The 25,008-nt window shown below is 44.3% G+C and overlaps 1 protein-coding gene across 1 annotated transcript; it reads right to left on the bottom strand.

Moving 5' to 3' along the window:
- Positions 1-14,785: 14,785 nt before the first annotated feature.
- On the bottom strand, positions 14,786-23,035 carry Ccdc190 (coiled-coil domain containing 190). Its single transcript, XM_052200335.1, has 6 exons — positions 22,951-23,035; positions 20,839-21,025; positions 19,145-19,202; positions 18,700-18,941; positions 16,134-16,254; positions 14,786-15,744 (listed from the first exon to the last, which is right to left on the bottom strand). The coding sequence occupies exons 4-6, from the start codon at positions 18,893-18,895 to the stop codon at positions 15,189-15,191; spliced, it is 873 nt and encodes a 290-aa protein (XP_052056295.1). The 5' UTR covers positions 18,896-18,941; positions 19,145-19,202; positions 20,839-21,025; positions 22,951-23,035; the 3' UTR covers positions 14,786-15,188.
- Positions 23,036-25,008: the final 1,973 nt, after the last annotated feature.

Genomic DNA, 25,008 nt, shown 5'->3' with positions numbered 1-25,008 from the left:
AGCTTAGGATAATGGGTGGCAGGTGCCTGTGGTCCCTCTCAGCCAGCAGAGGTCACCCTTACTCTGTGACTTTTTTTTTTTTCTTTAAAGTTCTAGTTTATATTTTATGATCTTTACAGGTTGTTAACAAAATCAAGTCTGAAATTTTCTACAGTGAACACATACTATTTTCCTTTTTGGTTGATTGTAAAAGGAAAGTCATATATAATATTGGTTCGGCTGTATCTTTTAGACAACGGGGTCAACCATAAGATTTCATTCACTCTGAGGATTTCTACTAACATATTTCTTTTTCTTTTAATATTTTTATTTTCTATATTCTTTGTTTACATTCCAAATGATTTCCCCTTTCCCGGATCCCCCCTCCCCATATGTCCCATAAACCTTCTTCTCTCCATCCATTCTCCAATCACCTCCCTCCTTTATCTCTGTCCTTATATTCCCCTCCAATGCTAGATCAATCCTTTCCTCTGTGACTTCTGAGTCAAGTAATCTTCAGGTGCTTGCAGGGTTGGACCCAGACTGCTTCCTGTCCTGAGGTACCACAGAGGGATGGCTGAGTTGTGATTAAGGGTTTGCAGTCAGTTGCTGGTGGATTCTTACTTGGGAAACTGCTGCTTGTGTTCTAAGTTGGCTTTCCTGTGTACTATGCTGATGACATGCTCTCTGTGTTGACTAGGGGAAGAGTGGGGGATCCGCCCAGCTGAACTCCTTCCCCACCATGCCCACCTTGGGACGACTCAGAATTCTCCCTGGTGCATCTCCAGACACAAGTCCTAGTAATGACTCTGGAGTGATGGCCACGTGCTTGGCCCATTTGTGCTCCCGCGCCATAGTCTGCTGGCCAAGTGGATCTCAGCTGGAGTAGGGCTCCCTTGTGTCCAGCAATCTTAACTGGCATTGTCTTCAATTCTCTGCCTGTCTACTTTAGGGCATACCTCCAGCTGCCTGGGGATACTCTCTGCAGCATCCAAGCTGTCCCCTCACTGCTATTACACCACTGTCGCGCCCTTGGGAATTTGGGTGAGTTGATCCAACTCCAGTTCTCTCAGGGTCTGTTCTATAAGAGCTTATAGGAAGAGCAAGCTACACACTTCATGTAACACTAACCTTGCACACCAAGTCTATACAAACTGCAAACAATGGATCCTTACAGCAATCACTTAAATGCACACTTCAGGCTCTGCTTGTTAAAATTACAAAATCCCATGCGGGGTGACTTTGCAGTAACCAGAGAGAATAGAGTAGGCCATAAAGGGAGATGGGGAAAAGAAAGAAAACTCTGGTTTTCAGCGTAGCTGGCATTTTTGACTTCCTGTCCATCCCCATGGGGGGGGGGAGGGCAGTTTAACATACAGAAAACATACAGAAGCAATCATATATGATGAGTAAGGTGCTTTGCTTCATTTGGAGGATGATTTGTCTAAGCCCGTTTTCTATCAGAAAGTAGCAAACGAAGCATTCCATCTTGTACATTGATAGTCTACCATCTTGCCTTTGCCACTGGAACTCTCTTTATTTCTCCAAAGCCCGTTCAGAAAGTTTTAATTTCTTTCTTCTTCTGCAATGGTGCCTTTGGTGCTCCGTGTCCTCATCCAGCTCTATCTAATGACACGTGGGAGATACAAGCTATCCCAAGCACAGAACTCATGGCCTGGCCTGCTCCACATCTGGACTTCTGTGGGACCATAATGGCTCAGGGTTATGGGGGAAGGGTCAAGGAAGCTTCAAAGGCAGATACCTAAAACATGAGGACTGCAGAAGCCTTCCCCATTCCAAACCTGGCACCAGAGAGTAGATCCTCCTCCTCCCCTTGAAATCAACCCTAGCAAGAATTTATTACCCTGATGACTATTAGGCTCCAATCCTTGTTTGCACTTCATCACCAATCTACAGCCCCTGAGTCTGTAGATGAAGCATCTTCCAACACCCCTGCCCTGGCCAACAGTACACAGCCACACAAACCTTGCCCCAGAGACCCTGGCACGAATACCCTCTTTCTCCTAATAAACTGAACTCATACTCACCTTCAATCAAAAACCTGGGCTACACCCACCCAGGCCTCATTAAGCCTCCCTCCCTCCACCCCAGTGTGGTGTGTAGCTGGCTTGGCTATTGTGAGCAGGGGAAGTGAACCCAGGGCAGCCGACCTCTTGATGCTTGGGTGGAATTCGTCCCAACTAGGCTAAAGATGCTTTGTTTGCTTTTGACTACACTAATGTGATCTGAAAAAAAAAAGAGAGAAAAAAGAAATCGAAGCCTGGCTAAACCGATGTTAGGAGAATCTCCCCATGTCCCAGACTGATCTTAGACAGAGTCAACCTCAACAGGCCTGGGATCCGGTCTTCAACCTACCATGAGATGAAGCCCAATCCTTGTATATGTGTGTGCTGGACAGTTTTACATCAACTTGACACAAACGAAAGCCATTTGAGAGAGGGACCCTCAATTGAAAAGTGCCTCTATAAGACTATCAGGCTGTAGGGAGGGGGCTGGAGAGATGGCTCAGTGGTTAAGAACACTGACTACTCTTACAGAGGTCCTGAGTTCAATTCCCAGAAACCACATGGTGGCTCATAACCATCTGTAATAGGATCCGATGCCCTCTGCTGTGTGTCTGGACAACTACAGTGTACTGTACATTATGTATATATATAATATTTTTTTAAAAAAGATTGGGCTGTGGGCAAGCCTGTAGGGCATTTTTGTAATTGATGATTGATGGAGGGGGCAGTCCATTGTGGTGGGGGCACCTCTGGTCTGGTGGTCCTGGGTTCTGTAAGAAAATAGGCTGAGCAAACCAAGGGAAGTAAGCCAGTAAGCAGCATCCTTCTATGGCCTCTGTTTCAGCAGCTGCCGCCAGGTTCCTGTCCTGCCTTCCTGAACTGAGGTACAGTGATGCGGAAGCAAAAACTGAATAAATTCTTTCCTCTTCAAGGTTCTGCTGTTTTATCACAGCAATAGTGATCCTGAGAGAACCCCCCAACTCAATGTTTTTAGACCTCTAAGCAACTAGCCCAACAGAGTAACTTGTTTTTCTGCTTTCAGCTTGAGAAAGATAGCCCACTCAGTTCTAGTTCCAATGTTTAACTATACAATGCCCCAAGGACATTTGCTCCAGATAATCTCTAGTCTTCCTTACTTCCTCATTCTGTACTTCCCCATTCCGAGCAGGTTTTGTCCTCCACCCCTTGCCTTGTGAATTGTGTCCTCCAACCCTTGTCTTGTGATTTTTCCCCTTTAAATACCCCTGACTTCAGTTGCACCAGGTCCACAGTCCTCTAGCTCTGCGGGGTGTACTGCTGTGGAACCCAGAATTCTGGAATAAAGAAATCCTCATGTTACTGCATCGAGACCGTTTCTCTAGAGTGATTTGGGTGTCGCCTTCTGGGGAGTGGGGTGCTGGGGCACCCTTGGGTTTTTGAGGTCTTACAATCCTAACTAAGACAACATGTCTGTCAGATTTCCCCTTTTAACCTCTGATTTCCATTTGGGAGTTTTCTGTTGGTAGTCTCTCTCCTGGCTGGGTCTGTTGGCTTCTGTGTCATTTCCACATATCTTATCCTCCTGGTGGTTTTCTAGGAATGTTCCTTCATGTATGTACTGTTATAGGTCCGGGGGCTGGCATGGCTCTCAGAAGGGACACTGTGACATGGTTTCCCAGCCCTGGAGCAGAGCCAGCAGGTCATGGGCTTCCATGAGTGTTGACAGTTGTGGGGGCATAAGGCTTGTTTGTATAATGTTCCACCTTCAAGAAATGTTCTCCCTGCCTTAATGACTTCATGATAATCAGAGCAGCACACGTCTAGGAGGCAAAGATGTGGCTAATGTCTTAGCAAAATGGTAAATGCTGGGACCTTCAGGACAACCTTTAAGGCTGTGGGAAAGAACTTTAAAAACATAAGTTCAAAAATATATAATTTATCAACTATGAAAAAATTAAGGATGCAATATGAATTATATGAGGGGCTTAACAGATCTGGAATATGCAGAGGCAGCTGCAATAATGAGCCAGCTTGTCAAAAAGATAAAAGGCGGGTAGGTAGATTTCTAAGTTCAAGGCCAGCCTGGGACACAGTGAGCCCAGGCCTAGGTGTGGTGGAAATGGTAATTTAAGGTCCAGATCCCACCCAGCTAGCTTATTCTCTGTGCTTAACAAAGGCAGGCAGATCTCTGAATTCTTTTGAAATGTTAAAAAAAATGTGCTTGCTCTCTCCTAAAAATCAAAGAACTGGGGTCGGGGATGCTGATTCATAGGATAATCAAAGGGGAACTTAGAGTAAATGCCTGGGTTGATATGTAAATAAAAGCCTGGGTTAAGGTCTGCAAGAGGTGAGCTATCCAGAGAATTTTTCAGAATAGCAAGACAGAACTGCTTGGAGAACTGTCTTGAGCAGAAAATAAAATATGTAGAGAGATTGCCAGAGAAAGCAGAGAAGGAAGAAAGCATTTTTAGAATAGCAAAAGAGAGCAGAACATAGAACAATCTGGAAAGCTGTCTTGACCAGATTGGGCCAGCACATAGGCCACCAGATTGGACCCACAATTTGTCTTCGAGTCATTTGTTTTCACCCCTCCTTGCAGACACCCCTTCTCTCAGAACCCCTCTCCAAGCCGAGGCTGGTCCTTCGCATCATGGTTAGTGCTTCAGGCCACTGTCTATCTTAAGCATCTATTTCTGAGCTCTGTATCTGATCCTGGTTCCTCTCTCACCCTTTGGGTTCTGTAGTCATTTGACACAAATGGCCCCCATGCTGTCTGCAGATGTAATTGGCTCTCTCGTGGTGAGGAGTAATTTCAGCTGGGCCATTTCACTCTTTTTTTGTTTTTGTTTTTGTTTTTTAATATCGTTTGCCCTGGTTTGTTCTGTACAAATTAAGCTGTAACTGGGCAGGGTCATATCTGACTTGTTCTCTGAGGAAACCTTGTGTTTGATTTGGCCTTAATTGTCAAGGGCGAATGGAGTCTTTTTATATGTGTTTGTTACTTTTTACATCCCTCTGACAAAACTTCTGAAAGAAGCAACCTGGATGAGAAAGAATGTCTTCTGGCTCATGTTTTGTGGGGGATACAGACTATTGCTGTGTGGTGGGCACTGTGGTGGAGATCCTGGGCGCATCAGGAGGTAGAGAGATGAATGGTGGTAGATTGCAGGCTTTCTTTCTTTGGTCTGGGACACCAGCCCATGGAATGGGACCACCTATATTCAAAGTGGAGCCTTCCCTTCAATGAACCCTCTCTGGAAAAGCGCTGTAGACACACTCAAGTGTGCCTCATTGCTGCCTACATGTTTCCTCAGATGATCAAGTTGACAGTGGAAATTAACCATCACGGCAGGAATGAAGGAGGGAGGCCCCAAGAGCACGGTCCTTTCTGAACCGTTTGCTAATAAAGGCCCAGATAGAGAGTGGAACTAGAAAACTCCTGTAGAGGGATCACCCTTATCAGTAGTTGTTGGGGTTGACAGAAACTGAATGTTAGGTTTACACAATGCAGGTGCCCCTTATGGAATGTCTCAGGACAGCTTGCCTGTCTCCTGAATTAAAGTCACGGTGTGATTATAGTGCATAGCCCAGCAAGATTTGGCCTTCTGTTCAGTTACTTTGTATCTAATACTGACTCTCAGGACCATGAGCCTTAGTTCATAATCTCTTCAACTAGGTTGGTTCTAAAAATAAGATGGAAACCGAGCTTTCTCAGCTCTTCTGAGCATTCCGCAAGGCAAGGCTTGTTCTGCTTTTGAGAAGTGAGTCCTGGGTTGGTGTTTGTGGAATGCTGACTGCAGGATCTGGTATATGGAAGTTACGGTTTTGTTCTTCGTGCTTATTAAAATAAATTAAAAATTAATAAATAATGAGTCTCCAAGAGCTGTGATATTGAGTCCAAGGTGAATCACCTGGTTCTCTCCGGAGGTCATGAAATTCTTGCTTAACTATGTAAAAACTTAAAGGAAAAGCACTTTACTGAGCAGGGCCACAAAGGCTATGGAATCTTTAATTTGGGACATTGGCTAAACATAGCCTGTCATTTACACCACCTTTCCTACTCTTCACTTAAATGGCTACAACTAAGATTAAAATAAAACTAAGGGTGACATTAAAATAAATTAGTGCAAAATAACAGATAATCATATGTGTTATTATATATAATTACATACAATAATTATATGTAGTATCTATTATGGTTACACCTAATTATTAATTGTAAATTAACACATTAAAATTAAGATGTAAAATAAGTGCTCTTAAATTATCAATAATTAAAATATGTGGTCAAAAACTAAACCATCCCTTATATGAGGCAGAGAAGTGGCTCAGCCAGTTAAGGCTCTTGCTATGCAAGCTTGAGGACCTGAGTTTGAACTCCAGAGTCCACATAAAGGTGGAAGGAGAGAACAGACTCCACAAAATAATCCTGTGACCTCTGCACATGTGGCATGGCACACAAGAATCCCTACACACACACACACACACACACACACACACACACACACACACCCCACATACTATAATAATAAATAATTGAAAATGAAATCATTATAAAACAGAGGAAGCAACTCTTCGTGGCCAGCAGGTCACTTCAGATCTAGTCGTACCTGCATTTTAAGTTCTTAATTCTTCATTCTTGTTCTTCATTATTAAGTTCTTCATTCTGAGTACAGGGACTCGTGTACACCCGGGTGGTCTCAAATGACTGTATAGTTGTGGATAGCTTTGAACTTCTACCTCTTGAGTGCTGGGACTGTAGATGTGTGCCACCCTGTCTGATTTATGCAATGCTTGGCTGGGACCCATGACTTTGCCCGTGCTAGGCAAGCACCCTAGAAACTGACTCACTCCCCAGCTGCTAAAGGTACCTCAACATGGGAGCAAGGAGCTAAGTTTTTTGCAGGTTGAGAATTTCTGTGTCGGGCAGAACTTTCTGGACAGATGGGATCTGGGAAAAGCATTTCATGCTGAACACTAAATCCCAGTTTTCTTTCATGCCTCAAGTGTCTATCTGAAGCCCATGCTTCAGGCTCTCCTTCCCTGGTCATAGCAGAGGCATGCGTAGAGTAGTAGACTACAATGTTCCTCTACTGTATCTAACCACAGAGCTCCCCGATGCTGAGATTCTGGGTACAAGTCATAATATCTGGATACCTGGAAGGATAGGTGTGTGTGTGTGTGTGTGTGTGTGTGTGTGTGTGTGTGTGTGTATGTGTGTGTGTGTGTGTGTGTGTGTGTATGTGTGTGTATGTGTGTGTGTCTGTGTGTCTGTGTATGTGTGTGTGTTTGTATATATGGTTGAATCTTGTACACAAGACCTTGCATATCACTGGATGACTTCAGTAGTGTCCTTTCTACATTAAGATGGCTTCTTATATCTATGCCCACTGAGCGGATGCAGGGAGTTGAACTTCTCATACTGTTCAGAGACTTTGCTGCTTCAAACTTCCCAGAGTGAGGTGATGTTCATGAGCCCCCAGTCCCAGAAAATGGACCTGTGTGCCATCTTAGTGCCTATTGAGTTCATCCTTTCAGACCTAAACAGTCATCTGGCAGTTAAGATTGTTGTTTTATTTTAATTATATTTAACTCTAACTTGATAATCACAACTATTATTATTTATGTAATTATTATGTAGAGACTTATTATTGATTTGCTCTTCACCATTGTTGCTGTCTCCCTTCCTCTGCACCCCACCCTTTCTACATTCGGGCTCTTACCTTTTCTCACTTGACTGTGCCTACAGCCTTACCCTGGTTCTAGCCCCGGCCTTGGCTTCCTGGGCTCCTTGGCATCATATGTAGTCAGGTTCGTCCATTTTCTGTCTTGTGTATCAACTTATTTTTAGTAGCGTCTTTCTCATTTCTCAGAAGCCTTCCTCTTTGGATCACAGGGCAACCTTAATAGGAATCCTTTTGTTACCTGACCTCCACCAGTTTCTCAGCTTTGTCTCCTGCTGGCTGCTTTCTGTGTTTCCTCCTCAGCCTGGAGCAAGATGACCTCACCAGGACAGGAAGTCATGTCCAGGTACTCTCTCTGTTTTTCCCCCTTTGGAATTGGGGTCCTTTTCTCAGAAAGGACATTCAGTGAATGTCTTCTGCCCCACCGGAAAGGACCAAGCCTCACACCCCTTTTGTAGTGAACTACAGAACAACTGTGGTGGGCTTTGGTTAATCACTTGCTGTAGAAAAGATGTTGGGGAATGGTTTAAAAAACGGTGACTCCTGACTCGGTGCCTGAGTTGAATTCTTCTGGGCTCTATTTATGTCACTAGATATCAGGATCCTCAGACGGGAAACTGACTCTTTCTTTATCTTCTGTGTGGAAGGAAGGTAGCGTCCATGAGGAACGTGGGCCTCGGAGGCGATCAGAAATAGACTGGATTCCCAGTTTGATTTGCTGTTTATTCAGAATCTACCCAGGATTCTATAGTTCAAATCTCTCTTCTCGGATTTCTCAGCTGTCATATGAAGTGAAGATGACCCTTGACACGATGAGCAAACTGTTTATTTCCTGGCTGCATCACTTCTGTCTCTTTTATGCTAAGATTTTAAGTGGGGTTATAGCTGTATTTGCATGAGTATATATGCATATGTGTAGGAGGTGTTCATGGGAATATCCCTGGGGTAACAAAGGGAAATGTTCTTTAGGAAAAATGTCCCTCCTGCCATTATCTTCCAAAATCTATGGGATCTTTGTTGACTATTTGATTCTTTTGATATAAAAAAGCTTTTATTTCAGCACAGTGTCTCTAAAATGTGTTTAGTGTGTCACCATAGGAACTTATGGAGATTATGTGTGGACAAAGTTTCCATGGCCATCCTTAGGGTACTTCAGCTTCCTTTAATTTTCCCTCCGGATGCTCATCTTGATCTTAACATATTAAAGACTTAAGAGAAGTCCCATCTAAAGGAATCGATTCCAATTATCTAACCCAGATTTCCCCAGACTTATTTCCAACTCTAGGTCTTTTTCTAATAGCACTTAGTAAGATTTCTTGGAAAACCCTTTGAGAAATTATGTTAGCATAATAGCTAACTTCTATGACTCTCAAGGTAATTCTTCCTGAATTGGCCATCTTTACCACCAGGGGGCAGCATTGAAACGTATACTGTGAAAAAATTTCCAGTCTAACCCAAAATTCACTAAAAGTTCACCCCAAATAAACACTTTCATAGTCCACTTCTTTTAAGAAGCCAGTTCACATCTTTGAACTGAGGTTTAACTGGCTAATCTCTGTATCCCCTACGAAGTCTGGGACCCTTGGTAAACCCCCAGGAGAATAATAAGATATTCCTTCCATCCCTGAGCATAATTTTGTTATTCTTATCTGTGTGATATTTAGAATTAAGTGGCAGAGCACGGGTTAGCTGTGAGCTTGTGAACCTAGGCATATGATCGCTGATCCGGGGCACATGTTCCTGTGGGTGAACTCTTTTCAACCCCAGGAGAGTTGTTTCCAGGTAAGAGGAAAGTAGGTATCCATCTTGTACAGAGAATGTCTACTCAGAATCAGTCCTTTTGATGAAGAAATACTCACCTTATTGCTGTGAATATAATTATAGAACAGCCTTGACCTTATGGCTGGGGTACCTGCTGTACTGTCCAGCAAGGTTTTTGTTCACTGTTGAACAGGACATCATTAGGTAAATGCTTCTGCTCTGAACATAAGCTACCCGGAGCAACCAGCTCAGACCTGCAGTTGTGTGCACCCTGGAGGCTCAGTTTGCTAGGGATGGGGCCAGCTGTGAGGTAGCTTCTCCTGTGTCCTTAACGATCACCAGAGAAGCTGCCAGGCTGGGCTCTGCCCAGTTCTCTTTCTGTGTATTTACTTCAAGTACTTTTCTTTCTAGTCCAAATCGTATCCGACTCGTTTCCCTTTACATTTAGGACCTGACTTACACCGAGCTTGTTATTTTTAAGATGAACCTGGATTAAAAACACGGGCAAAATCTGTACCAAATTTTCTGAAACTTAAGAAATGTCTAGTCATATGTAACAGGACACACCTTTAACTCAAGGACTCGGGAGGCTGAGCTGCAAGCAGGACTGAGAGTTTGAGACTAGCTTCGGCTGCACAGCAAGAGTAACAAAACCCAAGCCGTGCTAGGGTCACCCTTCACCGACATGTCCCCCAACAATCCCACTAGCCTGCTGACAGGCATGACACTGCTGCTGTGGGCTTTTATAGTGAGCCATTACGAGATCAGGGGGCCTTCTCTGTACTTTAATTCCTAAAGAAAGTGAAGAATGTGTGCGTGTGTGTGCGTGTGTGCCTGTGTGTGTGTGTGTGTGTGTGTGCGCGCGCACGACATATTCATTGTTCATATTCCCTAAGAAGATTGAGCATAAAGAAATCATGCAGATGTGAGCTTTTTTCATTAAAAAATTTATTTATTTATTTTATGTATATGAGCACACTGTGGTTGTCTTCAGACACACCATTGGATCGAATTACTACATGGTTGTGAGCCACCATGTGGTTTCTGGGAATTGAACTCAGGACCTCCAGAGGAGGAGCCATCAGTGCTCTTAATCATTGAGCCATCTCTCCAGCTGTGAACTCTTATATATACCCTGAAAAATTCAACATATATATATATATATATATATATACATATACATATATATTTGTGTGTGTATGTGTGTGTATGTGTGTATATAGTCAATATATATACATATATATATACATATATATATATATATATATATATATATATATATATATATATAAATGTTTGTTTTATGTGTGTGGGTATTTTGCTTGCATGGATGCCTGTTCCCCATGTATGTGCAGTGCATAGAGGCTGTAGGAGAGAGTTGGATCCCTTGGAACTGGGATTACACAGAGTAGTTAGCTGCCATGTAGGTGTTAGGAATAGAGACCAGGTCCTGGTGGCCAGTACTCTTAACTGCTGTAGTTTCCATGGATATAGTATATATTTCTAACCCTTTTCTGCTTCTTTACGTCCAAGCCTTCTCCTCCCCTCCCTTTTTTGTTATTGTTTTTTGTGTTGTTTTGTTTTTTTGAGACAGGGTTTATCTGTGTAGCCCTGGCTGTCCTGGAACTCACTCTGTAGGCCAGGCTGGTCTCAAACTCAGAAATCTGTCTGCCTCTGCCTCCCAAGTGCTGGGATTAAAGGTGTATGCCACCACTGCCCGGCCCCACCTTTTTAAAAATGTATTTGTTCACAGCCTCTGTATTTCAGGAGACCAGTGGGCTGGCTGGCTACGGGCTTTCAGAGCCTGCTGACCTGGGTAGCTGACCATGGTGGAGTGATGCCCAAGGCTTGGGTCCCTGTTTGCACACTGCTTCTGAGGCTTACTACCTCTGAGATTCTGAACACATACTCTGGCCTTTCTGAGGTAAAGGTGAAAGCTCTCTTTTCATCAGGGAGAGGAGATAGCAAACTTATCATCTCCCTCCCATCTTTGGGTCCTTAACTGCTGACCCATCACCAGCGTCATGTTGAAGTAAATTCAAAAGCAACAGACTGGTCAGCAGACTCACTGGACATTCTGATCATTAGCATCTTGTTTTCTGGTGTTTGGGAGAAAGTTAGGAAGGAAATAGTTGCTGATGAGCCGGAATATACTTGCCGGCTGTCTGCTCCTCTTCCCTGGCCATGAGGTATATCCGGTTGACCAACTTACTTAACACCCTTTGTCTCCGCCTACTCCTGCATAGCAGAGTCCTCAGCAAAAATACACAAAAAGGTCCTCACTGCCAGGTGGAAAATGAACTATCTTTATAAATAGCTTACAAAACATTTTCTCTTTATCCCAGGTTAAATTTTGAATTGAGAGTTTCTCTCCTCAGGGATCATGACAGTGATAATGTCAGTGTAGGTCAAATGCATAGGTGTTACCTAAGGTCTGATGAGATTTCCCTACGGCTAAATTCCATGGACTAATTTTCATATAATCAAGCTCAAACCGTTCAAAATAACAGAATGAATGATAATGCAGTTCATTTACACTGTAATTGATGGATGGCCATTATTAGGGGATGTAACCACAACCTGTTCATAGTAGTGGTGGCAAAGAGGGGGCGATTTGGGTGTGTTTCACACTATGCCCTATCAGGAGAAACCTTTCTTCCTAGCAATCTCAAGCGATCTGTATTCCAAGAGACAAGTGAGATGAAGACTCTGTACTAAATACATGTCTTTAAAAAAAAAAAATTGAGCAAGGGACTTTCTTGGGACGGGGCATCTTGTGGAACAGACTGGCTTTAACCTTGACCTGCTGATAAATCTTGTAATCTTGATAATGACTGTAGCTCAGTGTGTGTCTCTCTACCTCAGGAACTGAACTGGCTCAGCGTGGTGAGGGGGCTCAGCGTGGAGAGTGGTTCCCATTTTCTCCTATAGTAAGCGGGTACCAGTTTCACCTACAGTTGTCTTGGTATACCTTACTTTTTTTGCTGTACATGTTTTAGTTTTGTACGGATTCACTCATTGGGTATTGATCGCCTGTGTGTAGATTTTCCTACTTATGCAGGAGGGTGTAGAAGCCTGAAGCTCATGTCCAATGCCTTCCCCGATCAGAGTCTCACTGAATCTTGCTATTTCTGGCAGACCAGATGACCAGTGATCCCCTGGGATCTGTTTCTGTGCCCTGCCTCCCTGTTCCCCACAGTGCTAGGATTACAGGCATGTTTAGTCACGCCAAGTTTTTATATAGATGACAGAGATCTGCACTCAGGTCTTTGTGCTTGGACAGCAAGCTCCTTACTGAGACATCGTCTTCTGAGAAGTCACCTTTTGCTGTTCTTGATCAGCTTTAAGATTTCCTTGCAGAAAGCCAGGCAGTGGTGGAGCACGCCTTTAATCCTAGCACTTGGAAGGAAGAGGCAGGCAGATTTCAAGGCCAGCCTGGTCTACAGAGTGAGTTCCAGAACAGCTGGGCCTAGACAGAGAAACCCTGTCTTGAAAAACCAAAAAATAAAAATTGAAGGAAAAAAAAGATTTCCTTGCAGAACTGATGGAGTTTTTGTGTTACAGCCTAGGGCGAGTAGAGAGGGGCTCAGTCGCCACCTCTGTGAGTGTCCAAATGCCTGACTACAGGCCGAGAGTGGATGCCTTCCACATAGAAGGCATTCGGTCAATACAGTGAAGGGGAAAGCTCCTTTTTCATCAGGGATCGGACACTGAACAGATCTCTCCCCAATACTTAACGCATTTTGCAAAGGTGGTTCTCTGTTCTGGGAGTCCCTGCTTTCATGACCTGTGTAAACAATTTGTGAGCCATTGAGTTTTGCCCCCGATCTGCCTTCCCCATTAAAGAACACATTGAAAGAAAAAAAAATTATGTTATTTCTACTCTAAACTATTGCCTTGCCGCTGAAGACCCAAAGCTATGCTAATAAAACCGATTTGTTTTTGTTTTTTGTTTTTTGTTTTTGTTTTTTTTGCAAGACCAAACCAAGCTTTGTCTTCAACTGGGAGTTAGCATGGTGGATAGGGAGAACATGACAGAAGACAGTGCATAAGCCCAACTCAGAGGACATTTTCTTCCTGGCTCTGTTTATCTGTAAAATGAGGACTAAAAGGAAACTATTTGCAGAGTTCTGAGGAGCAACTGGATGCCGCGTGGAAAGCTGTGGACAGCAGGAGATGCTGGCAAATGGGAGCTATTATGAGTTGTGAATTTAAACACCAGGCATCACAAATGGGAATTAAATAGTGTTATTAAACTAAATGCAATTAATTCATACTTTGTCATTAAATTCAAATTAATTTAAGCCCTGGGTGCTTTAGTATTAGACGATTGGGTCCTTGATCATTTTGATATAAATAGTTTCTAGTTCTTCGAGATGTCCTCAAGCCAGACTGCAACAATCATGTTTGCCTAATTGTAAGTAGGTTCTGGCAGTAAGAGCCTACCATCCCAGCTTCTCAGGAGGGTGAGGCAGGAAGATTACTGAACCTGGGAGTTCAGTGCCAACCCAGGACAGCACAGTTTAACTACTGTCTCTAAATAAATAAATAAATAAATAAATAAATAAATAAAACAAAGACAAAAACCAAAAAGAAAAAAACCAAACTAATTCAAAGTAAATAAGTAACTGCAAAACAAATATATAAGACCTGAATTTATTCTTCTGGTGTCCAAGTTTGCGATAGGGATAAAAAAAATCAAATTTAACGGTTGCCATTTGATTTTGGACTTAAAAGTAAAAGCTAGCTTTTCTAATGAAGTCAATATAAATAATAATTAAAAGATAAAAGTGAAATTTTTACTTGGTATGTATAACTGCTTGACGCCATTTGTTTTAAGTGTGAAATTCAGGCCATCTGGATGGGGAACAAAGTTTACTCAGTTCAATTACAGTGGGACCCAGCTTATGTGACCTACTTAAAACAGTGGTCTTTGTTTTTCTAAGAGAGTTTTTCTTAAAAGTGTTTTACCACTGGTCTCTGTTAATCCTCCTGCCTCAGCTTCCCAAATACTGTGGATACTGGGGTTTTAAACCTATGGCATCACACTAGCTTAAAACAATGATTTTTTTAAATGGAAATTATTCTGATTTTACTGTGAGATGGTTTGTTATTGACTGAATCTGATATAAACTTGAAAGTGTGCTGGGGGTCATAAGATATTTTGATTAGGGAGAAGACGAAAGGACACAGATTAGTTTCTTCCATTAGGATTCAAAAATGTTTGATATTAAGGGAAGGGGGATGGAGAGAAGGAAGGAGAAACAAAAGGGAGATGAGAGGAGATGCTTCAAAAGGAGAACAGAGCTGTGGCAAGAACAGGTTTTATTTGGAGACCATGTCTTTGTACATGATTTCAGTTGGGTTCCCATGAAAACCCCTGAAGAAAGGAAACCTAGGCAACTAGCTCTGCCGTTTGGCCAGCAGGTGGCCCCATAAGCATCTCCTACACAGGACAGACCTTCAGACGAACAAGACTGTCTTCTCTTTCAAAATAAGCCTAGGTTTGCACCTTAAAATATTTTTCTAACATTTTCCCTCTCGTTCCTTTTCATAGTAGCTTTGTTTATTAAGAAAGAGACCATATAAAAGGGCAGGGGGCCCTGAGGTTGCGAAAGAAAGTTTGTCACTCATTTCTGTTTATTTCTGTGCATTGCTATGGCCGCTATGTGAAGGGTCACATTTCCATAGTGATTACAGAATATCTTCTGGTCAGGCGACATTACACAGCCAGAGAGGAAGGGACTTGGTGCCGTTCTCACAGCGTTTCCCCTGCTCTGGGTAGAGAGTAATCTCCGTGTCCAAATATCTCCCCAATGCTAAGTAATCTCTCCGACTCGGGGGGCACCCTGTGGCGGAGATAGTGGGCCTTCTTGGCCTTTTCGAACAACTCTAGGAAGGTTGGTTTTGCGCATTCACCTTTGAAGCTTCCTGTGTCGTCCGTGGAGCTCGGGGGAATTTGCACTTCAGCATCTCCTTGTGGCTTTTGATTGGCATTCTCGGATTGGGTCTCATCAGCAAATGCTGATCCTAGCTCACCATCTGGGCTGGACACATGGCTGTTTTCTGTCTTGGTGGACAGATCTTGGTCGTGACATGGGACAGAGACAGCCTTGCTGGAGTCCATGCCCTTCAGGGGATTCGTGGGCTCTCCCTCCTGGCCTTGTGAGTTCCCTTCTTTGCGGCAGTTGGTTCTCTCACCTTGAGATGGAAGACGCTCTTGGCTTCTCCGGGCATCTCTGAGGGCAGGGTCGTGTAAAGCGGGCTCCCGAATCTTTGTTTTAACTTCTTGAGTAATATTGTTTTTCAGTACTCTGGGGAGTTGAGGGGGAAGATGAAAAGGAAGAAGTGAGCGTCTTTGAAAAATTAAGAAACTCCTACTTAGACCTTTCTGGTCATTAGAGTGTGGCTCCCTTCAGTGTGGTTTCAGTTGAAGTGGTGACGTGGTGAGAAGGCACAGAGGGTGAGGGGCAGGAGAGTATCTGTCGTGGAAGGAGCAGGAAGAATGTTCTCAGACGGAAGGGGGTGTGTTCTCAGACGGAAGGGGGTGTGTTCTCAGACGGAAGGGGGTGTGTTCTCAGACGGAAGGGGGTGTGTTCTCAGACGGAAGGGGGTGTGTTCTCAGACGGAAGGGGGTGATTTAGAGAGATTGGTTGGGAAGTGGGATTCAGTGTCATACGCAAGCACCGAATCATACTCTTACCTAATGTTAGGCTCTGGGACTGCATGCCTCTGTCCCATTTGTGGCGAGAAGGTGACAACATCTTTTGATCTCTTTTGAGGTTCATGCCCCACATAAGAAGAGAACCTTTTCTTGATGATATCTGTCAAGAAATCATTAGCAGACAATAGGCTGGAAGGATGGCTCATCTGTTAAGAGACCTTGATGCTCAATCATGAGGACCAAGAATCTGGATCCCAGCATCCACATCCACGGCTCACAAACATCTTTAACTCCAGCTCCAAGGGCTCTGACGTCCCCTTTTGGTCTTGGTCTTTGTCAATATTCACACACACACACACACACACACACACACACACACACACACATGCTCATACCCTACTCAGACATCCACCTATGTGCACATAAAGTTTAAAATAAGTTAATATGGACTGTATTATGTAAACTTTCATTTGTTTTGGGTCCTAGTCATTAGTACTTGCAATTGTGACATTGCTTGCAGATGGGCTTTTTGTAGAGATGATCAAATTAATAAGAAGACATTATGGTGGGTCCTGACCATTGTGATGGGGCCCTTGTGACAACAGCAATCTGAGCAGACATGCAGATTGGGCAGGGTGAAGGAACCTGTCATCTATACATCAGAGAGAAAGCCCGCTCCTGCCTCACACCAAAGGAGACCATCCCTGCTCACGTGCCCATTCTGACTTCTCTGCTTCAGAGGTTGACACAGTGAAGCATATGGGTTGAACTGTGTGGTTTTGGTACTCTACTGTGCAGCCCTAGAAAATGAGTATAATAGGAGAGGAAAATGGATGCCGGGATCTGGGCTTTCAGAGAGCTGGTACGTGGTGTGAGGATGCTGGGTTCCCTTCACATACATGTTGCAATACTCTGATACTGTGAATGGAAACAGCAAGGTTCCATAGGTCGGACTGTTTGCCTAGAACATGTCAGAGAGGATTTAGACAGCAAGATCAGATGTTGCAACTGCCTCAGGCCTGGTGGGCTTTGTTCTAATGTTTTACTTGGCAGGCACAAATGTTTAAAAAAGAAAATAATCAGGCATGAACAGTTGTGTGCCTGGCCTTCTACCAGTGGCAAGAGTTTGTAGCTGCCTGAGGCCAGGATTCAGTGAACTTTGCATTTTTCCAGGTGATGTTCCTGGTCCCTGTAGTCACAGCAGAAGAGAACACACTAACCCTATTACTTTTCAAGGCATTGAAGACTGAGTCATTTGGAATGGAAAATCTTGCATTGGTTTGTGTTTTAATGAGATCACTTCAAGCTCTGGTAGATAAGGCTAGGGGTGTTGCTTAGTGGTAGATTGCTTGCCAAACGTGAAAAAGGCCCTGGATTCAGGATACTAGACCTGAGTACTAGGTTAACTGCCTCCCTACTAAACCCAAACCAGAAATCCCAGCCAAGAATATCAACCAAACACATACCAAACCACCACCACCAAACAAAACCCAGGACCACTCCCGTCCCGAGAAGCACCCAATTGTGTTTAGAATGTGTTAGGTAACAGGGATAATTGCTCAGAACCAAACAAGCAGCATAAATGTCACATCAAACTTTTTGGGTCACTTCTTTGAGTCCTTTGCTTTATTGTCTCCTTGGGGCTATATTGAGATTTTTTTTTTCAATTAAAAAAATTAATGATTTTTTTAATTTAAAAAAAAGAAAGGATCTACTAGCTCTCAGACAGCAGAGCAGAGCCAATAGGCTCAGAAAGGAACATCTCTTTTCTTGGAGGCATCATCTTTCTCGGCTGCATGGCATTGAGTCTGCCTAGTTATCCCGTTTAGCCTGAATGTTTGACGGACTGCCTTGAGCCGCAGTTTGCTCTGCTTGGATGTATCACGCCACGGAACCCTGGCATTTCTACTTTCCCAGTGTCTTGAAAGACTGGTCTTCCCATCCTCGTCTCCTGGCGATGGCCTAGTTCAAGCCTTTTCCACCAAGCCCTGCATTTGGAATTCCTATCAGGTCTACTCTGGCTGTGTCTCAAGCACCGTAGTCAGCCATGTCTCTAAACCGTGAACATGGAATCCCCTGCACCCAGTCCCTGTAGGGTGGGCTCTGCCCTTGTGAAGCTATGGCTAGAGCCACTGCCTGGTTAGCAGGGGTTCTGAAACTGCCTGAGCACATCAGCAATATGAAACCATTTGAGGCAAACCATACTCTTTCTATCCCTTTGCACACACCCTTCCTTTCTGCCAAGCTGGTCAGCTGGTACCCTGCTAAGCATCACTTGGCGACTTCCCTTTCCTACATCACCTCTCCTGCTCCTAGGTTCTGCTCACACAACACTTGAGCCTTTTAACAGGAACAGGAGACTTCCCATGCTCCGTTCTTACTGTAGAAATAACTCTGTTTTAGCATTGAGAATATTTTTTAAATGAGATCTATAAAAGCACACGTTATTTCTTTTTATATTGATTTTATAAACACTCAGCTACCTGACAATGCAAAGAAGCATCCCACCGTGAGTCTGGGGCTGCTGCCCTCCCCCACCTGCCCCAGTAAATTGCTCCTTAGGACTGGACCTGGGGGTCTATCACCCCTCATGATGGCGCCTCACCTTGCTGCAGGCGCTGCAGTTCCTTCTGAAGCTGCCTCTGCTCCCTGGCGAGTGATTTCATGTGATAGAGACAGATGACCTCCAGCCTTTGCAGTCTAAGGCTGAGTCTGGCTTCAGCTTGCCTGGTACTCTTTCTCTCCAAGTCGAACTGCTTATACAGAGGTCCCCTCACCATGTTTCTGTCCATCTTCCTCATGCGTTGGAGACAGTACAGCAGGTGTCTTCCAGGTACCACAGATAACCTGAAAGAGTCAGGCCAGGGTGGTGGCTTTAGGTCATTGGTCACCGATTGGTCTGCAATCTCATTTCATTAAATTTTAAACTGCCTAGTCAGATGAAGTCCCCGCATCCAAACCCTCACTTCTACCTTTTAACACCCCCAGAAAGGAACACATCTTTGATATGTTAAGCTTGAGACCTAACATGAGTCCCTGCCAATACTCACCTTAGGGCTACAGCACAGAATATGTACAGGATAGAGGACAGTTGCTCTCTCTAAGGCACTGGTGGTAATAATTCAGGAAAAGATTAACATTAAAGGAGGGCAGACACCCACAGCCAAACAGTGGATGGAGTTTGGGGACTTTTATGGAAGACTAGGAGGCAGGATTGTGGCCACTAAGGTACTAGGAACTCCACAGGAAGGTGAACAGAGTCAACTAGCCTGGACCCTTAGGGCTCTCAGAGACTGAACTGCCAACCAAAGAACATAAACAGGCTGGACCTAGGCCTCCCTGCTCATGTGTAGCAGATGTGCAGCTTGGTCTTCATGTGGGTCCCGAACAACTGAAACGAGGGCTATTCTAAAAGCTGTTGCCCGTACAATGAATGAATATACTCTTCTAGCTGGGCGGCCTTGTCTGGTCTCAGTGGGAGAGGAAGGAAGCACTTAGCTTCACAGAGACTTAAAATGCCAGGTAAGGGAAGGGGGAGGGGGGTGTTACTCAGAGGAGAAGGGGGAAAGGTTGGAAGGATTGTGGGAGGGGGGTGAGAGGGAGGGAGTCAGTGAGAGGAATGTAAAGCAAATAAGTAAAAAAAACAAAAAACAAAAAACAAAAAAACCAACTGAAATGTCAAGAAAGGGGGTGGGGTGGGAATAAGGCCAGACACAAGGCAGCTCTAATTTGAAGCCTAATTCAAGTCAGGTTGATTTAGATTCTTTTTTTTTTTAATTGGATATTTTCTTTATTTACATTTCAAATGTTATCCCCGTTCCTGGTTGTCCCCCCTCAAACCTCCATCCCATCTGCCCTCCCTCTGTTTCTATGAGGACGTTCCTCCACCCATCCCACTCCCACCTCCTACTCAATTCCACTCAATTCCCCTACTCTGGGGCATCTATCAAGCCTTCATAGGACCAAGGGCCTCTTTTCCCATTGATGCCCGACAAGGCATTCCTCTGCTACATATGCAACTGGAGCCATGTGTACTCCTTGGTTGATGGCTTAGACCCTGGGAGCTGTGTGTGTATGGGGGTCTAGTTGGTTGATACTGTTGTTCTTCCTATGAGGTTGCAAACTCCTTCAGCTCCTTCAGTCCTTTCTTTAACTCCTCCATTGGGGACCCCACACTCAGTCCAGTAGTTGGCTGTGAGAATCCACCTCTGTCTTTGCAAGGCTGTGGCAAGGCCTCTCAGAAGACAGCCTTATCAGGCTCCCTTCACCAAGCATTTCTTGGCATCCACAATAGTGCTTGGTTTGGTGACTGAGTTATGAGGCACTTTGGCAAGCAGGTGGGCAATAGATCTTAGATGGCTTTCTCCATGAAAAAACCTAGCCATGGAACTGGAAACTATCCTCCTCAGCAAGGTAACACAATCACAAAAGAACACACATGGAATGCAATCATTGATAAGTGGATATTAATTAGCCCTGAAGCTCTGAATACTGAAGATACAATTAGCATATCAAATGATTCCCATGAAGAAGGAAGAAGAGGGCCCTAATCCTGGAAAGGCTTGATCCAGCATTGTAGGGGAGTACCAGGACAGAGAAAAGGGAGGGGAAAAGAGAGGAGAATGGATGGAGAGAAGAGGACTTATGGGACATATGGGGAGGGGGAACCGGGAAAGGGGAAAGCTTTTGGATTGTAAACAAAGAATATAGAAAATAAAAAAAAATAAGTAAAGGTACAACTTACCTAGTTGTCACAGTACCCCTAGATGTGATTTATATTCTAAAGTCCAGATTCAAGCTTCACCCAAGAACAAGGTGGGTAGCACTCACCTGCAAACCCAGCTTCTCACGGTGAGGTGAAATTTGTTTCTCTGCCTGCGGCAGGCTAAGTCTGCTTTGCTGAACTTGTTTTCTTCATTGAATGTGTGCGCCTGTGTAAGGGGGGAGGTAGGGGCGCCAGGAGAAGGTTGATTACACTTGAAAGCTCCGTCCTCTCCTCCTGCTTCCCCTGGTTAGGAATGCCGCCTCCTCCAGCCATGGGTCCCAGTCCCTCTCCAAGAGGCTGCATCTCCAACTTGTTCTGAGAATAAAGGATGTTTGCCAACTTCCAGCCCTCCCCGGAGAGGCCTGTGGTGCCCTAGGCGGTGACCATGGGAGCCAAGAATGAAAGCAAAGAGTCCCTCACTGTTTGTAACCAGTCTCTTCTCTTCCACCTCCCCCTGCTTCTCTTCTACCCCCCCCCCCCCCTTCTTGCTTCTTGGAAACCAAAAGAAAGCACCCTGTCTTCCCTTTCATTCGTTCGCCACGGAGCACATTTAGCACAGAAGGGCACTGAATCAGCTTATTCTACGTTATTGCATTCCATGCTGAGTGCTTCCAGTCTTAAAGCCTTATTCGATGGTTTCAAAGTTTATTTAACTTTTTCAAAGGATTGAACATAGCACAAGATGAAGTGATACGTTGTTTTGAGTCAACCTTTGTCTTCATGTTTGGATAGCTGATAGCAGAATAGAGTTGAACTATTGGTTGTAGAAGAAGATACTGGATGGGACTCCTGCTTTTTCCTTGGGGATCCTTCTGAGAATGGGAGGCAGTAATAGTTCACCATCTAAAGACAGCTGCCAACACTGGGGCCCAGTAATCCCCTCGGAGGAGGTTATGAAAGGCAGCTAAGCAGCCCCTGCTACCCACAATCCCCACCCTGCAAACAAACTATTCTAAAGAGATTACTGGGGAGAGGAGAGAGGGAGGGCGGGTCATTGTTCTCTAAGTAGGAAATGATGCCTTCCCAGAGCTTCTCCCACATGCAAATTCTTCATCTCCTGGATCTAAAGAAAAAAGGTGCAGTCTCCAAGACAATTAATACAGAAAGTGGGGCGCCACATAAGGGACACTGGCACCCCATTGCCCATCTGGAGACCCAGTGAAGTGCATAGCAACAGAGCTTCATTGCCTCCGGACATGTGGCGCTTCTCGTACAGTTGTGTGTCATCTTGAGAAGGTGCGGATGAGGAGAAGCTTGCAGGGCCCTTAGTGTGGCGCGTACCACGGTCCTCTGGTCCTGAGAGTGCCTCGGAGGAACCGACTCTCTGTACGAGGGTGTGGAAACTGTGGTGTATCCATGGCATGTCTGTCTGTTGAAGGAGAAATGCTTCAACGGAGGAGACCACACAGAAGCAGGAGCAGGGCCTGAGCGGGATGTGGGTGAGGATGAACTTCCTCCAGAAAACCCACACATCTTAAAGCAGAGGTGACCAGGAGCACACAGAACAGAACCGGGGCAGAGAGAGAGAGAGAAAGAGAGAGAGAGCTAGCTGTGAAGACGAGCATACCAAACTCAGCAGTAATGCCAGCAACAGGCCTTGCACCTGCATTTTGAGTCTTCTCCTATTCCCTTAGACTGGCAGGATCAGAAAGACGGGAGAACAGAGGCATCAAAAGGAGCATCTCAGGGCTGGGGAGATGGCTCAATCACATGTTTGCCACACAAGCATGAGGACATGAGTTTGGAAAAGGCTGGCATGGTGATATATGGCTCTAACCCCACTCCACTGCAGGAAGAGGAAGGACCAGACAGATCCTCAGAGCTAGCTAGCCTCAACAAAGTAATGTAGTCTAGCTTGTATGAGAGAGTCTGTCCCAAACAATAAGGTGAAAAGTTTCTGAAGAAGGCACCTCATGCCTATCTCTGTCCACTACACACATGCATGTGAACATGTGTACCTCCCCCCAAATGTATGTACACATACATGTGCACAGTCCCACTGTACCCCACCAATGGGAGAAGAAGGACACCAGGCCATCACTCTCTGCCCTCTTCCCCACATCCCTAAAGTTCAGGGAGGGAAGGTCTGACCTGAAGATGAGACAGGATCTTTAAATCAGGCTGAGGCTTCTTACAGACAGCAACCTGCAGGCTCTAGCCACATCTCAAGGGAGAAGAAAGAAAGGAGTATCACTGAAGACCTGCATGGCAGGCTCATGCTTTACATAGCAGTCCTGGACAGGAAACACGCTGACTGGCCAGTGAGGGAACTGGGAAGCGGACTGTGGTTCATTCGCCCAACAGGATACTGCTTAGTAATAAAGAAAATGCAATATATGAACCCCATGAATGGACCCCACAGACACCCTGTTGGTGAAAGGAGCTACATACAAAGGAGAGACTGGCTCCCAATATCTGGAAAAGTGTAACAGGCACGGTTACTCCATAGCAACCGAGATCAGCTTGGTGGCTTCTAGGACAGAGAGGTGCAGATGAAGACTGATTATACAAAGGTAAGGGGAGGTTCTGGGGAGAGAGTGGTGTTGATTATGTTTGCATACATTTGTCAAAGCCAAAGACTTGTATACCTAAATTCTGGATCTTAATGTATATAAAATTTATCTTTAAAAAGTTGATTACAAAAAGACAACCCACATAATTGCAAAAAAAGATTCAGGGAGCTTTACTTTGTACAAGAAGGATTGAGGCTTCTGGTAACCAAAGAGTCATCCAAATGTACAAAGAACTGTTCTCACACATTGGAGACAGGCTGGCAAGTGTGAGTCCTGTGAGATAAGAAATAACATGGGGAAAGCAAGCTCAATAGAGCCCAGCTAGCTCAGAGCTGGGTGAAGAATGGGGGTTCAGTGGGCAGTGGGAGTGGCTAGCACTGACAGAACATCTGAGTAGAATTAAATCCATGTACACAGACACAGAGACACACAGACACACACACACACACACAGACATACAGACACACACATGGACACACACAGATACACACATATACCTAGACAAACAGACACACACATGGACACACACCGATACACACATATACCCAGACAAACAGACATACACCTGGACACACACAGATACACACATATAGACACATAAGACACACATAGACACACAGACACACACACAGATTCATACACACATGGACACATACAGATACACATAGACACACAGATACACAGAGACACACACAGACATAGGCATACTACAGATGAACACACATAGACACACACAGACACATACACACAAAGACACACAGACATATACAGACACACACAGACATAGAAACAGACACAAACACATACACACAGACACACGTGAGTGAAAGAGAGAGATCAAGAGAGTTGCAAATCTGTAGAAACTTTGTTTGATCCTGTCCTATTGTTGCAAGAGTGAAATGTCTAAATGAATGCTTGCACATAAGTAACAACAATGATATTATTATTATCATCATTGTTATAATAATAATAATAATAATAATAAATTAACAACAGTACATTTGTACATGATAATTACCTCTCAGTGAAAGCAGTAATACTGATTATGTGTGGCAATGCAGATTATTGATCTCTGAGGCATTATGCTAAAAGAAAAATCCCATACAAAAGACTTCATGCTCTGTGATGTCAAACATGAAAGTACCAGCAACTGTGAGCTTTAAGTGGTTAAGGCAGATCCAGAGCTGTTTGGGGTTGAGATGGGGCATGTGGGTTCACTTTAAAGAGGTTAGGACAGGCACAGGAAATGTTCTGTGTTATGCTTATGGTCGTGTCTACACGGATGTATTTGTTTATTAGCCTCTTTAAAATGGATGCAATCTACTGATGCAGATTATACATCCAATAAACATCAATAAATATTGATATACATCAATAAACTTGAGTTTTAAAATATACCTGGGGGTGATGGTGGGTGGGCCGTGAGATGGCTCAGTAGGTAAAGGTATCCGCCACCAAGCCTGAAGACCTGGGACTCACATGGTGGAAGGAGAAAACCAAATTCTACAAGTTGTCCTCTGGCTTCCACACAAACACACACACTGTGGCATCTGTCCACTCTCACACACAAATACTAATAAATCATAAAACAAATAAAATGAAAACACCCAAAATATATAGTCAAAGGGTTGTAGCT

The sequence above is a fragment of the Apodemus sylvaticus genome, chromosome 12 (assembly GCF_947179515.1).
Source record: "Apodemus sylvaticus chromosome 12, mApoSyl1.1, whole genome shotgun sequence".
NCBI classification, from domain to species: Eukaryota; Metazoa; Chordata; class Mammalia; order Rodentia; family Muridae; genus Apodemus; species Apodemus sylvaticus.
This window is presented reverse-complemented; position numbering and strand designations above follow the sequence as displayed.

Bases quoted from the DNA above. Each gene is read 5' to 3' on its own strand.
- Ccdc190 (XM_052200335.1), bottom strand. From the start codon at position 18,895: ATGAGGAAGATGGACAGAAACATGGTGAGGGGACCTCTGTATAAGCAG. The intron at 16,255-18,699 runs GTGAGGCGCCAT...ATTTCTTGACAG, and splicing joins ACTGCAGCGCCTGCAGCAAG to ATATCATCAAGAAAAGGTTC. The intron at 15,745-16,133 runs GTAAGAGTATGA...TCAACTCCCCAG, and splicing joins GTCCCAGAGCCTAACATTAG to AGTACTGAAAAACAATATTA.